Here is a 16,142-nt window from a genome sequence, read left to right as displayed (position 1 = left end):
TGTTAGTGTAGCCTATATTTTATATGTTTGAGATAAGCTATACTTGCCCACCAGATAAGTAGCCTATTTATTAGCATAGCTTATAATTTACTTATGGAATTTGATCGATGAAAATAGACGAACAATTGCAGCAAATGCCTAAAATATCCACTGCAACACTTGCAACTGCAACTGAATTGAAATGTTATCTTATTTCCCACACTCAGGCCATATTATCTTATCCGCGAATGGCTTATACAGGAAACCAAGATATGTGTAATCTGTAAAACTCCTCCAAAGTGATGATGGGAGGAATTATCGTGGTTGTTGTTGTGGGTTGCAGTGGGCCCCTAAGTGTGTCCAAACGGAAACATATGCGATAATCCTTATTCAAATCACTGCACAAAAAAATACACGCCATCCATTTTGAGATTGACTGATTTTATAAAATCAAAATTATGGTTTTGTTCCCCCTCTGTCAATAGCCAGTGGTCCAGCGATGCTTTAGGATGAGGTAAAATTATTGCATCACTGTACAAAGAACCTTGCTAGCCCACTGGAGCTATAAGTTAGGTCCATAATACAAACATAATTGGTAGGTGTTATAGAAGGGAAGGGATAGATAGGAGAGATATAGGCGTTAACGCGTTATAGCCTATATAGCGCCAAAAGAGGTTCCGCTATTAAGCCATAAAATATTTTTTAGTGTTATGTGTATAGCCTATGATATAAGGAATCAAAAGTCCCTTACCTGAGACAATCTGGAGTCATAGCCTATAGGGTTTCGATGATGTCAACATTATTTCATCTAACATATAGATGGTGTATGGAGTTTTTGTCTTCCTGAGAGAATAAAAAAACAGAAACAGAGAGAGAGAGAGAGAGAGAGAGAGAGAGAGAGAGAGAGAGAGAGAGAGAGAGAGAGAGAGAGAGAGAGAGAGAGAGATAGATAGATGGGAATTGCTCCCTGCAATCCCTTGTCACCACCAATCCCTCCCCCCGTATCAAGCCCGATTCATATACATCGTCGTGCGACGGTGTCGCGTGACGCAGCCGACCTACAAGCCCACAACAACGCTTCGCACAGTGAATACAGCGGCTCGTGGAGAGCTGGTAGGTCGGCTATCTTTCGTCGCACGACGGCGCATAAAACTGGGCGCGTCATTGAAAAGGGAGAGGGGACCGTCTATCTCTCTCTCTCTCTCTCTCTCTCTCTCTCTCTCTCTCTCTCTCTCTCTCTCTCTCTCTCTCTCTCTCTCTCTCTCTCTCTCTCATTTCCCGCAGCTGAGCTGAATCCAGCCAACCAAACAGGACCGACCGACTGCTCTCCCTCTCTCTCGCTCTCTCTCTCTCTCCCCCTCCCCTCTCTCTCAGACCCTGCAGCCAAAAGTAGAAGGGATGTCACATCTCAAATCAAGCCAGTCCTCTTCAGTTCAGTCTCCATGAATCAACAACCCGCCGCGAAACCATTTTTTTTTACCTTTACGCACGGGGCTCATCCATTCCACGGCGCGGAACCCGAAAAGACAAATAGTCTAGGTCCCGTCGCGGGACAGACAGTGGCCGCGGCGTCTCCTAAATAATAGCCCTGTCTCGGTGGTCGGGGGAGGAACGGCAGCCTTCTTTCTTCAATGTCTTGTTTCGCGGTGGGACCGTCCCTTCCCTGCCTCTGATGCTAATAATGCTGCCCAGCCCGGTCCTAATAACTCCATCCAGCACGCCTTTCTCGGTCAAGGACATTCTGAAGCTGGAGTTACAGCAGTCTCAGCAGCAACAGCAGCAGCAGCGGCTGTTCTCTCGGCTGGCTTTCTCGTCGCAGCCGGGAGGAGCCCTGCGCTCCTACTCGCCTCCGTCCTGCATGTTGGCCGGCAGGGACGAAGGAGGAGGCACCCCCAGCCCCGGGTCCACGCAGGGCCTGTCGGAGAGCGAGGAGACTCGGATGTCCGCCTATCTCAACCCGCTGGCCGCCGCGGTGCAGGAGCGGCTGGCTCAGTCTCAGCAGGGTCTGCCGGCGGAGATGTTCGCGAGCTCGGCGCACGGGCAGCAGGGGCACCCGGCCGACCTGCGACGGGAGAGCGAGCAAGAGAACCTGGAAACTAGTGAGTAGACTATTGGATTTTTGTTGTTGTTTTGCATGTGTTTATTGGAATCAGGGGTCATCAATATGTCCGTACACGAATAAAATGTGTACACACCATTATAATGTTCTTATTTTGATCACAAGACCCAATCACTGAATGCCAAGTCTCCGGGTTTTCTACAGAATATGTATATGACATTTATAACTATAGGAGTCCAACTATATAGTGGTTTTCAAATGTTTTATTTTCAAAGACCCCTGGTCCATTTGGTTTGTACACTCTCAGAGTTACAGACCTGCATGTTATGGCTGCAATGGATGCACTTAAAGAGATTAATAGCCTAATAGGATTTTGGAGTGAGATATCTATATAATTATAATAATGTAATTACATGGCTGTATATAGCATGCATAATGCCATTAATTAATAATTACATTTGCACGAGACGCACACTATATAATAATAATAATATTTCTGAAATATATAGGCTATTGCTTGTGCTGTTACTTCAAAGTTAATTCACCTTTTAATTTATACAAGTCTGTGTTATAATAAACACAAATTAATGTTATGCAGCAAAGTAAAGTGTTATTTATCGAATCTTGAGTATACAAATGCAACCAAATGCACCCTTTAGGCTACATGTTCATTTGGTTGCATTTGTATACAGAGTACCATTTTGTTTGTCTAGTTGTTTGAGTGTTGAATATGTTTATTGGACCACAATAGAAACAAGCCTCTTACGCCTCTGGTTTTTTGTGTCATCCTTTCGGCGAGTTTTCAACTCATGGTACCTTTTGAAAATCGTCAATAAAGTAGGCTACTAACCAATCTTTTCGAAACTAAATGAGCAACGACGCTCCCACGAAAAACACCGTCTCGAGCTTTATTGGCATGAGAAAACATACGTTTATATTGCCAAAGCAAGTGTCAATATATTAAAACATGTTAAATAGGGTATAACGCTTTTTACAACAAATAGCAGCAATATTTTGAAGTCGCTTTGGGACATAAAGCAGCATTTTTCCACAAAACGATATAGGCTATACACACACACAAAAAAAGAAAAAAAGCCTGCGATTTGAAATGCGTTTAAAGTTAGCAGCTCTATTTATATGTGCAGTAGCCAGGTCTAGAGGTCACTCTTAATGCTTTGTAGTCCTGGTATTGACTCATTAAATAGCTGTGTTTATTTCTGGTATTATAGGGGGTGGTTGTATTCCATAGCCTACTTTTATCACCACAGTTTACCCATCTTGCATCTTCTCACTTTCTCTTGTTGCACGCACGCAGAGAGCGGCGTCGCCGCCACGCGAGGAGGCGACTGCGACGAGCCGGACGAGGAGGAGGAGGCGGCGAAGCAGCCCGGCGGCGGCAACAACAAGCAGCAGCAGAGGACCCGGAGGAAGCCCCGCGTGCTCTTCTCGCAGGCGCAGGTGTTCGAGCTGGAGCGCCGCTTCAAGCAGCAGCGCTACCTCTCGGCGCCGGAACGGGAGCACCTGGCCAGCTCGCTCAAACTCACCTCCACGCAGGTCAAGATCTGGTTCCAGAACCGGCGCTACAAGTGCAAGAGGCAGCGGCAGGACAAGACGCTGGAGATGGCCGGCCAGCACCACCACCACCACCATCAGCACCATCAGCACCACCCGCCGCCGCCCAGGCGAGTGGCCGTGCCGGTGTTGGTCCGGGACGGGAAGCCCTGCCTGGCCGGAGCCCAGAACTACAACGCGTCGTACGCGGTCGCGGGGGCGGCGGCTCCGAACCCCTACGGCTACAACGCCGCCTACCCGCCGTACACCTACGGCAACTCGGTCTACTCCTCCAACACGTACTCGTGCACGTACTCCAGTTTGCCCGCTCTGACGCCGAGCAACACGGTGTCCGCGAACGCGTTCATGAACATGAATTTAGGGAACCTCGGCGGCGGCGCGCAGTCCCAGAGCCAGGCTCCCCAAGCGCCGGTGGTCACGCCCTGCCAAGGAACTCTGCAGGGCATCCGGGCATGGTAGCCTCGAGTGTTATTTTTAATTTGCACATAATATAGGCTATACAGTGTTTCTCAAAATGTCAAGGTCTCCCCTCAACTCTGATAGTGTACAAATGGAACCAAATGAACCCGTTAGGGTTCATTTGGTTCCATTTGTACACTGTCAGAGTTACAGACTTGTGTGGGTCAATTTAGCCCTGGAATCCACTTAAGAACCTGATGGAAACACCCAGAGGATAATGGACACTTGCCGCCTGATATCCCAGAGGCGTTCATTTGGTGATAAAATTAACTTTCTGCTCAGTGGCAGGAAAAGGACGCACACCCAATGAGCTATGGGGAATGTACTAAACCAGTCAGAGAAATAGCCGCAGACCTCCCGTCATGGCATACCGACGTTTATTCGCTTTTTGAACGTAATGATGTCGTCAAATACATTGGGAACGGTGGCCTTCTGTCTTCTTGACTCTATTGATGGATTCCTGTCGCTTCTTTTGGACTAGTTTTCCTGAGCCAAATCGTGTACAGTAAAAGGCTGTCAAACTGCACTGTAAAATTGTCGGTGTTCAAGTAATAGAGTTGAACACAGATGATTTTACCTTGGAGACTTAGGTTAACCCTGATTTGAATGTTGCCGATAAAGATTGTGCGTAATTTGACGTATTATAGGCCTATTGTTTTACAACATGGATGCTAAAGGATGAACAAAATTATGGAAAATCATCCCTGACCAGAATAGGCTACACATCAAATAAAATGTTGCTTTTCATCAATAAAATAAATTGCATTCATCAATTAATTAACCGTTAATTCGTTAATTAATTAATGGCGTTAAAGAGTGTTGTATTTTTGCTTTTGTTTTGTTACGGGAACGGTTTTTAAAATGTTACATAAAGCATGCATGGAGCTGTGGAAATTGTTTTTTTATTTAATTTTATTTTATAGCATACCGGTATGTGTTGTGAGGTAAAACTGATGACGCTTGTTTCATCGTTTTTCTCTTCGTAAGAAAATCAAATTATGATATATATAAAGATGACATTCATACATTTCATATCTGCATTGTGCCTTTCGATTTCGCTGTGTGTGTGTGTGTGTGTGTGTGTGTGTGTGTGTGTGTGTGTGTGTGTGTGTGTGAGTGTGTGTGTGTGTGTGTGTGTGTGTGTGTGTGTGTGTGTGTGTGTGTGTGTGTGTGTGTGTGTGTGTGTGTGTGTGTGTGTGTGTGTGTGTGTGCGTGTGAGAGAGTTTTTGCAATGCATGCTCATTAAACTATAATATAGGGGGCATATATAAATATGCTCAGATTTTTCAACAGCAGTGACCGATTTTCAGTCGGCTTGCAATCCCAGTATGTTATTCGTTTAATTTAAATTGTACACTTAAATAAATGTATAATAGAACGTATTCCTTACGGATATATAGTTTCTCTCCGGCCAAATATGCTATAGCCTAAATGGAGGTCTCCATCATGTTTTGTTTTCCTGTGAGAACTCCTCGTGTAGCAGACAGACGTGGGTCTGAGACAAGAAGCAGAAGCAGAGAGAATGCATGTGGTGTCCGGTCAGGACATTAACCAGACGGACGGGACAGCAGCAGCACAGCATCCCCGCCATTCACTCACAACAAGCGGACTGTAGGGTGGTCAGTGCTGCGGGGCACAGCCCTGTTTACTGCTTTAAGATGCATCTGAATGTGGAAATACAAGTGAAATACAAATAAAAGTAAATTAATAATATAAGTAACCATTTAAAAAATAGTAATAGGTAAAATTGTAAAAAGTAAATAAATAATAAGAATAAAAGTTCAATGTCGATGTAAACGCAACCATTATTATTATTAATAATATTATTAGTAATAATACATTAATAACATGTTTGTTTTGTTTTTTAAGACAGACAACAGCAATGTTCACTGTCTGTCGCTAACACAAAAAAAAAACATTTTGCGTGCCATCCCCATCAAACACACACACACACACACACACACACACACACACACACACACACACACACACACACACACACACACACACACACACACACACACACACACACACACACACACACACACGCACACACACACACACACACGCACTAATTGTTGCAGACAGGGCTAAACAAACGCCCCCTCCCTCCCTCCCTCCCTCCCTCCCTCCCTCCTCACCTCCTCCTATCATACGGTCCGAATAGCAGACGCTATTAATGGAGATGAATGGCAGCGTAAACAAAGTGTTTGTCTCGTCTCTATCATGATGCTGGTCACTTCCCCTCATGGCTACTGCGCTGCCGGTACAACATACCTGGTGTCAGTGTCTTAAGTGCTAGAGAGTCCCCAGTGTAAATAGAGCTGGCGACAGGACGGCTGCTGTGCCTCGGGTCGGCGCAGAGCCTGGGCTGCTGATGGCCTGCTATGAGTGCAGTGATTGCTATCTGTCGCTGCCAAACATAGCAGCTCAGCTCATCCTATAGGCGTGCAGCGGCGTCAGTTCAGAAAAAGCTAAGGTATGGCAACATGACTGGTGTCTTGCAAGACACCAGTCATGTTGCCATACCTTAGCAACAGGCACAATGAAAAGTACATTTTATTATTTACCCCCTGTAGCCAAGGTAGTAGCTGCCATATCTTGCCATACCCGATTGACGCCTCTGTATAGGCGTGAGAGGACTTTTCCCAAAGCAACACATCACCATCCCATGGTAACAACAACCACTCAAGTACACACATGGCAGAACTCTGAGAGTGTTCATATAGGTTCCATATCCTGGCTATATATACGTACCCCTGGAGTTCTTCTAACCCCAGGTCTCTTGTGTGGCGTGGGAGACGAAACATCCAATGTGATTCCCAAACTTTTTCACTCGAGTCGAGGCTGGGCCAAAAGATACATTTGGTGTCTCCCCGGGATAAAGTAATATGGCTAGATACTATATTAAAAATAGTGATAATAGCTGACCTGCAAGCTCACAACAATAGTTTCGTAATTTTATATATTTTGAAAATGTATAATATTTCAATTAAAAGGATTTATTTGTATTGTTTGAAATTATTTTAAACACATTTATTTTCTTGTTATTTTTTACATTGCAGAATATGTAAAACAAATCTTGGATATTTACCCACGACATGTCTTGTCTTTTCCAGTTAGAGTAATGACGTTATTTCATAAATAAGTCAACTGTGAAAATAACGAATAGCAACACAATAACCACCAATTAAGAAAGGAGACGTCAAAGACCTTTTTTTAACTGATGGGGAAATGGTACCTGACTATAGGCTACAGTGTAATGATCTGAACCCCTGCAGCTTTGCTCTGCAGCATTTCTGTGATTTCTTCTAGCGTATCTGCATGTTTTGACACTCCTGCGAGAGGAGATATTTCTCTGTTTAGTCAGAACAAGAAAGAAAAAGAAAAAGCAGGAGGATCACTTATCTGTCATCACATCACATCAATGAAGGGTAGGTCTGATTGCGTAACATATCCTAGGCGTGAGTGCGTGTGTGTGTGCGTGCGGTGTGTGTGTGTGTGTGTGTGTGTGTGTGTGTGTGTGTGTGTGTGTGTGTGTGTGTGTGTGTGTGTGTGTGTGTGTGTGTGTGTGTGCGTGCGCGTGTGTGTGTGTGTGTGTGTGTGTGTGTGTGTGTGTGTGTGTGTGTGTGAGAGAGAGAGAGAGAGAGAGAGAGAGAGAGAGAGAGAGAGAGACAGACAGACAGACAGACAGACAGACAGACAGACAGACAGACAGACAGACAGACAGGGATCTCAACTCTAGTTTTGTTCAATAGACCTAAGCATAACATGACCACACGGTGGCGCTATTGACCTCCCTAGTATATCCTACTGCTGTCTGCCATTCTGGCTGCAAGCTAATGATTATAGGATTATAAATCTGCCATGATTATAGGATTATTAAAAATCTCCCTTCACTATAAATTATTCAATTACTCCAGGTCCTTTGTCCCAAAATAATGCTAATTGGACGTAATTATCCTTTAATTGGTCTATTGAAATTCTTGTACATTCATATATAGGTGACATGTGTTCACCAATCAGCAACAATGTTTTAATTTTATGAATTTTAATTTCTGTTTGTTTAACAGGATCAGGATTTTGCACAATTGTCTGTTGGATAATAAACTCAAACATTTAAAGCCTTGCACGGTAAAACTTTTGGCAATATTTACGCACTGGCATTTATTTAATTCCTGAAATTAACACTAAAAGATGGATAATAATATTATTATTAATATTAATATATTTATAAACATTGCTTTCGCAAAGCTGTTGCATAAACTTATCCTATTTAATAGCAATTCTCCATAACAATATACACGGTTCTTTCCTGTGTGATAATTTAATGGGTCAAATTTGTTTTTAGACTCCTGTTCACACAGCAAAATCATCATTCATTTATGAATTTCCTAGAGTAAATAAATAACCACATGAATCAATCAGGGACATGCACTTATAAACCAACCCGTCTTATAAAAGGTATATCACACAAAGCGGTGCATCGCCACGCATTGTGAGCTTGTAGATCAATGGTTCTCAAAGTGCATGGATTCCATGGACTCTCTGGGTCTAAACAAATGTTTCTTTTTTCTTTTCTTTTTTTGTTAATGCCCCCCATCCAGAATAAGATGCAAGAGGTTTAAATGTAGCCTACACTGAGAAAAGGGTGGTATCAAGGAGGGGCCAGTGGTGCAACAGCCAGCCAATGAGCAGCCACCCGGGGCTGCAGCGGCGAGAAGTTCTTAATGCAGTCTTGACAGCGGTGTGACACATCAACACGCCGGGGGAACCAGGCAGCTCCACCACAATTAAATCACAGAAAGACGGCGCGGTCGCGTTCAAGAACCACCACCGCATTGATGACGAGGAGGGACCGCTCGCTTCTGATGTGGATCTGTGTGAACGCACGCAGCAGGCACATCATAAATCATACTTGACTTGAACGGGGAATCTCGGGCGCGTTCCTCCTCCTCCTCCTGGCGCGCGGCTATGATGACTCTAAACGTGTCCCCTTTCTCCATCAGCGACATCCTGGACGCCCCCCGGTCCAGGAGGATGAAGCCCCCACCGCCTCATCCTCATCAGCTCCGCGCGTCAAACAACCCGGACACCTGCTGCTATGGCAGAGGGTCCGGGGAACGTGGCGGCGTGGGACTTGGTTTGCCTCTTGGGGATGTGAGCGAGAGCCGCGTCCACCCGGGGATGAGGGTTCCCCCCGGCCCCTCCGACTCCAGAAACAGAAACACCCCCCCGTCTGAGACCTGCTGCAGCGAGGAATCCACGACGGGGGACGAGACGGAATTATACATTGCGCACGGAGAAGAAGGTGAGACGTGTTATTGTTGTCTTCCGTTTGAGAGACAGAGAGGGAGTCAGGGAGAGTATAACGAATCTAAATCACGAGTTTTGGACTTTCATAATGTTCATTTTTAACCTTATAGGCCTCGTGTGTGTCTTTGCAAGAGGAAGGAAGCCTCGCCGGTGTTAATGAGATTTCAGACCACTTTGCGTTAAGAAGTGGCCTGCAGCCTTCATTTATGTTTGTTTGGGATGGATGACATTGCAGGGCTGAGCTCAAATTCAGTCTCTGAAATAATGAGCATGGTTTCCCATAAAGGCAAACACAACCTATATCCATGTCATGTCAATCAGATAGAGTCTGACCGACCAACAGACTGACATGTCTCATATAATTTCGTGTCGGGCAGAAACCTCGCATCTCCAAGTTTCAAATTTGTACATTTTTTTTCGCAAAGTAAAGCCCTGCTTCACCATACAAGGCCGTTGCAAAAAAAAGTAGTGAAAACAGCAGATCTACAAGCACACAATGCCTCACGATGCGAGGCATTGTGTGCTTGTAGATTGGCTGTTTTCACTAGTTTAAATCATAACAAAACAAACGGTTTTGGACATACAAGATTTCCACCCGACTTTTTTCCAACGACGATTTGTGACTTTGAACGTGCAATGCTTGCGCACTGAGCTAATGAGAAATTAGGAGCTTCGGCGAGCGACACCGCCGCACGATGAATTGTATAACTCTGCTTATGAGTGGCTCCTTTGCCAGATCTCACCACAGGGCCTTCTTATCATTATGTTCTTCTTTTTTTACAGACACTGCAGACAACAGGCGACCTCACTGTCCGAGCGGCGACGAGGAGCGGGAGACACCGGGCCATCATCACTTCGACCCGCAGCACTCCAAGCCCGGCGGCAACAACAAGAAGCGCTCCAGGGCGGCCTTCTCGCACGCGCAGGTCTACGAGCTGGAGCGCCGCTTCAGCGTGCAGCGGTACCTCTCCGGGCCCGAGCGGGCCGACCTGGCCTCGGCCCTGAAGCTCACCGAGACCCAGGTGAAGATCTGGTTCCAGAACCGGAGGTACAAGACCAAGCGGCGCCAAATGGCGGCCGAGTTGATGGCCTCGTCATCCTCCGTCGCTCCGATGGCGAAGAAAGTCGCGGTGAAAGTGCTGGTGAAGGACGATCAGAAACAGTACCGGGGGCACAGTGAGATGCCCGTCCCCGCCAGCATCACCACCACCGCGGGTCTGCCGCTGTACCAGTGCTACCAGTACCACCCGTACTTTGCTCTCACCCCCGCCTGGATGGCACACAGCACTTTATGTGCAGGGATGCACTGAAGAGTGAAGACTAAAGCGATGGGAGTCTATAAACTCAAGACAGGGGGTCTTCGACGTTTTCAGGCCAAGGACCCCTTAGTTGAGACTGAGAGAGAGATGAAGCAGGGACCCCCCATAACTTTTTCATAGATTCCATGCTTGTTTGACAGCACAATCAGTGTATTTTGGATTCATGTCAATTTGTGTTCTCAGATATTTAACCACTTAAACTTGACCTTTCACTCTACTCCTTTTCGTTGTGAGCTTGTAGATCGGCTATTTTCTGCTAAACGTTATCAGATTATGGACGCTATGGGTTAAAGTGGTTAATATAAAAAATTGAGAAAAACGTTTATATCACTCAAAAGATTCTAACACTGAGGACCCCCTAGGGGTCCCGGACCCCCCGTTGAAGACCCCTGGACTAAACAGCGATGGGAGTCTCTAAACTCGCGAGAGGCAAGAAGAGAGGCCTGTTCAGTGAAAATGGACGCTGTAAAAATCCCCACATGTTCATTTATGGAGTGTACAAATAACCAAACGGGTCCATTTGGTTGCATTTGTAGCCTGCGCAATCGGAGTTGCAATGACAGTTAAATGCACACTGAAAATGTGATACATAACCTCGGATTCGGCCTTCTATGAGACAATATGGACATTTTGGTGTACAGTAGCCTACATTTGAGCCATGTTCAACAAATAGGCTACACGCCTACTGTCCTATAGCTAAAATGTTAATTTAAAAGTAATAGTTGGATGTTTAGTCTAATTATGCGCGAAATGTCGATGTTGGAAGAAACAAATGTAATGTTGTCACAGACGCCGTTTAAATATCATTTATTATCAGCTATTAAAATGATCTCATTATACTATACTGGGTCTATGGGTTTATAGGATGTTTTTTATGATCGTTCTAGATTCATATGTGACGTTTCCAAATCGAATAATTTCACTAGGAGTTAAATAGTGATGTCAGACATATTTTAAACCAAACGAAGCTTCTCTTGTATACGGACATTCTAAAGCTTAATTTAGCCATAATGTATGTCTATAGGGTGTAGGCTTTAAGGATTTAAGTAGTCACTGCGGGAATAGGTTAAATGATTTAACCTATTCCCGCAGTGACAAGTGAAACCAATCCAATTAAAAAAAACGAAACATCAATTGTAGACATTGATTAACTTTTATTATGATGTTTCTCCTTTTTGGAACGGGATTTTGTGACATTTGTTCAACACATTGAACATTTGTTTTTTTCAAAAAGAAATGGCAGGATTTATGAACATTGTTAACTAATAAAACAGGTGAGACGAAACCCCGTGCAGTGGTTGTTTCAATGTATCCCCAGCAACACTATTATTCTAGCCTGTAGGGTTGGCTGCTTGCCACGGCAGAATGCTTCATAAAGGCCATGCCTGTTAACGCTCCGTTCCCGTTAATAACCTGCTTTACCGTCCGTCCACGGTACAGGCTTGAAGAAGATGAATTTATGAGAAATAGGTCTACTAGGCTGTAATAGAAAAGTCAACAACACCAAAAAGGGGGGGGGGGGGAAGGGTCATAGCCTATATTTGCTGCTTTTGTTTTTTTTATGAAATGACTGATTCGAGAGAGAGAGAGAGAGAGAGAGAGAGAGAGAGAGAGAGAGAGAGAGAGAGAGAGAGAGAGAGAGAGAGATAGATTGTAGCCAGTTTGTTGGACTCTCTGTGTTGATACAATATTATATACCCCCCCCCGCCCCAGCCCCACCCCCCGCAGTTTTAATCAATCATTAATAATGAGGAATGTTTGCATTATTGTTGCTTTCCAAATATTACACAGACAGGGGGCATAGCAGCACATCACCAAGTCCGCCTGTGCCTATCTCAGGTGTGTTTTTATACTGCAGTGGTTCTCAATGTGGGGTCCGGGGACCCCGAGAGGCCAGAGAGGGGGTTCCAGGGGGTCCTCAGCTAAATGAGTTTACAACTTAATATAGCATCCAACTCAGTTTAAAGGAGTAGTTCACCCCCAAAATGACTTTTTTCTATTGATTACTCACCCCATATAGAGACATGAATTCATGGATATTTTTTTTGGATTTGTCGCATTCCTAAGACAATAATTTGATTTCAATAAATGTAACCCTATTGATTCCGGATGAGGGTCTCCATGGGGTGAGTAATCAATAGAAAAGAAAAGTCATTTTGGGGGTGAACTACTCCTTTAAACCATTTCAGGTTATTTGAAAATAGCAGATTTACAGGCTCACATGTGTTATGGCACATTATGCGAGTGTGTAGATCTGCTATTAACAAACAAAGACAAATAAAATATTATGAAACATTTTGAGAGCGATCAGTGGCCAAATTATAGCCTATATGGGGCTGCTTGACATGCATGAAAACGTTTGAGAAGCGATGTTTTGGCAGAACAGGTGGTGGAGGTTGGTATAGGCCGCATACAGGGGCGTCACAAGGGTGGGGGGGGGGGGGCTGAGTTACTAGGGCCCACGGTGGAGGGGCCTTAATTATTTTATACTTTAAATATTGAAAAATAGCAGATATACAAGCTCACAGCACGGCACCGAGTGCCGCGCTGCGAGCTTGTAGATCTGCTATTTTTGAAAAGTTGTGAAGATGTGTGCAAATCTTTGAATATATGTATTTTTAAGCGAACATTTGTTACTCAAATTTAGCTTCTGGGGGTCCCTGGAACTAAATATTTTGAGATGGGGGCCCGTGGCCAAATACATATCATTTTGGGGGTCCTTCACGTGAAAAAGTTTGAGCACCACTGACATAGAAACATAGACTTTTCAAAAAGAAAAGGGATTTGAAATATTCAATATTCAAAGCACAAATATACACGATTTTTCAAAAAGCTGCGAGCTTGAATATCTGCTATTTTTCAATAGCTAAAGCACACAATAACGCAGTGAAACCTTGTACCCAGGGCCCAGAACTTGGTGCGACACCCCTGGACGCATGCAGCTGCATGAGTCAGAGAGGGTCAATAGAGCGTGGAGATGTTGCCCCATCCAGCCAGCCGGGCAGCATGAGACAAGATCACATTCATCTGATCTGACATCTGAGTGTTAACCCAAGAGACTGCACCCTCATCCCACACAAACACACACAGCCACCACCATAGCCTGAACATTAAAACAAACATCTGTTAAATGAGGTGAACTTGGCCTGGCTCTCTAATTAAACTAAAGCTTTAAGTAGAGTGCGATTATAAGAATCTTCCCCAAAGAGACTTCCTGACTGACTTAAGTATAACCTAAGCCTTAGGTTATAAAGCTACTTAAGTCAGTCAATCCTTATAGGTCCTAAGGATACACCTTGTGGTCGCAACGTTGTGGATTCGCTCACTGTATAATTGCGTTACTCCATTGATCAGATCAGTTTTCTATGTGGATGTGTATCTTTTGGTGTGAGGGCACCCTTATAGAAATACTACACACACACACACACACACACACACACACACACACACACACACACACACACAGTGTATGCCCAAAACATAAAACAAACAAATAAAAATAACTTGTGAGTCAGTGCCGGGGCCAGTTATTGTTTAGATCGGATTTCCTGTGTAATCCCAGAAAAAAAATAATAGGCTATAGTGATACTAAACCCTCTGCAATAGAGTTCAAAAGGGCATGAGAGCAAAAGCAGATCGCTTCCTCCTCCCACGACAACAAGCTGCTAGGTAGAAAGGATCACCCTTGCCGGTGCCCGAGCCTGGCAGCCGCCCAAGCCTCATTCATCTCTCTCAGATCAGAATAACCACTTTAAGCTATCACAAGTGGCTGGCATTGTGCACAACAGGTCCCTGGGAGGGAGTGAAAACAAATCTCTTTGAGACGGTTCAACCGTGACTAACAAGAGCATTTATCACCGTTTAGTATGATTATTATACAGTGAACGTGCAGGATGTATCAGTTGAAGTGGTAATTGGTTGTCAGAGGCAAAAAACAATCAGTGTTACAAAACTGGAAATGGAAAGCAGTATCGCGTTTCAGCTCCAAACTATAGTTTTTCTGTGTCTACTAGATCAGTGATTCTCAATCTTTTCAGGCCATGACCCCCTAATTACTCACATTTTAACTGAGGACCCTCCACCCTACGAGTACTAAGAGTTGAGGCATTCGATTTTGTATATCACGGTTCTAGTTCTACTTCTAGATCTACATGATCACAACGCCTTGCATTGTGAGGCGTTGTGAGCATGTAGATCTGCTATTTTCAGAATTTCTGCCTCTAATATTTGATAATTTGGCGAATGGTTCATTTGTCATTTTAGAGGTATTAAAAAGTCCTTAAATTGTCACTTTAGAAATGTGCAGATACCCTCTATACACTTAAACTTTATGTTGGTTTGTTAACTGTTGAGTGAGAAAATAGAGTTGCACATTAAAGGACCACCTCACCTCTGGGACAACCAGATCTTATTTTATCGTTGTTTGGGACATGATCAACACAATCCTGAGTTATATTTTTATGTTCAATCTGTGTTTTTAGATATTTTAGTATTTCAGCATGCAACAACTGGTCATATGATGCATTTTGCATCATCTGATCATGTCCCAAACAACAATAAAATAAGATCTGGTTGTCCCAGAGATGAGGTGGTCCTTTAAGCTAATCATCTCCGACCCACAGGTTGAGAACCATTGTACTATAGATCACCCTTAAAGCTGACATCTGGAACTTACCAGTAACATGGTTTAAACCATTCTATGGTAACCTGTCAACATAGCCTATACCACACACCGTGGTTGAATATTATTTTCCCACATTGCCATTGGTGTCAGGTACTGTAGGACACTACTGCTTCACCAGTACATCCTGAAGCTCATGAGGTGCAATATCTCTCCAGGGATTCCGTGCTTGGTTTGGTCTCCTACGCAGGAGAATTTCATGTAGGACATGAAACTTAATAGATTTCAGCATTACAATGTGATGTTACGTTACCAAACATGGGCTACTCTATCCACAATGCTGGAATTGTAAAAATGTAATTTATCTTATCTGTTCAACTTGACTAAGAGCTGCAGGTTGTGCAGTAAAAAGCTATTTGTCCATTGCCTTGACTGACAGAGACAACCAGAAGTAAATGCTGGCCTAAATAAGATGGCACTTCATTTTCAGTTGAATGCAACATAGCCGCGAACCCCTACAACCCTCCTGTGTCGCCGCAGACAGCCAAATGTCTACACTCAATCCATAAATCACTGCTATACTTGTTTTTCACCCCTAGTAAGCCGCAATTCTGGGCCCCTATAAGCATTGAGTCTTTAGTCTTCATCTGATTACGCTCAGGTCTGGCTCGCCTGAGGCCCCGCTTGCACTTTGCATTGTAGGAATAAAGGTCCCACACCCAGAGAGCGTGCAAATATGTACACTCTCAAGAGTTAAAATCATGCTCAGGATTTTGCAGTCCAGTGACGGAGTCACATGCATCCGTGTTTATGTATA

General features: G+C 44.2%; 1 protein-coding gene across 1 annotated transcript; it reads left to right on the top strand.

Moving 5' to 3' along the window:
* Positions 1-1,660: 1,660 nt before the first annotated feature.
* nkx2.3 (NK2 homeobox 3) lies at positions 1,661-4,069 on the top strand (the record flags this gene model as incomplete). The annotated part of the gene is made up of 2 exons (XM_080740806.1): positions 1,661-2,078; positions 3,354-4,069. The coding sequence occupies 2 exons, from the start codon at positions 1,661-1,663 to the stop codon at positions 4,067-4,069; spliced, it is 1,134 nt and encodes a 377-aa protein (XP_080596932.1).
* Between the last annotated feature and the right edge of the window lie 12,073 nt (positions 4,070-16,142).

Source organism: Nannobrachium achirus (assembly GCF_963921795.1).
Source record: "Nannobrachium achirus genome assembly, chromosome: 13".
NCBI lineage: Eukaryota > Metazoa > Chordata > Actinopteri > Myctophiformes > Myctophidae > Nannobrachium > Nannobrachium achirus.
The sequence above is the reverse complement of the archived record's forward strand: the minus strand, read 5'-3'. Positions and strand labels throughout refer to the sequence as shown.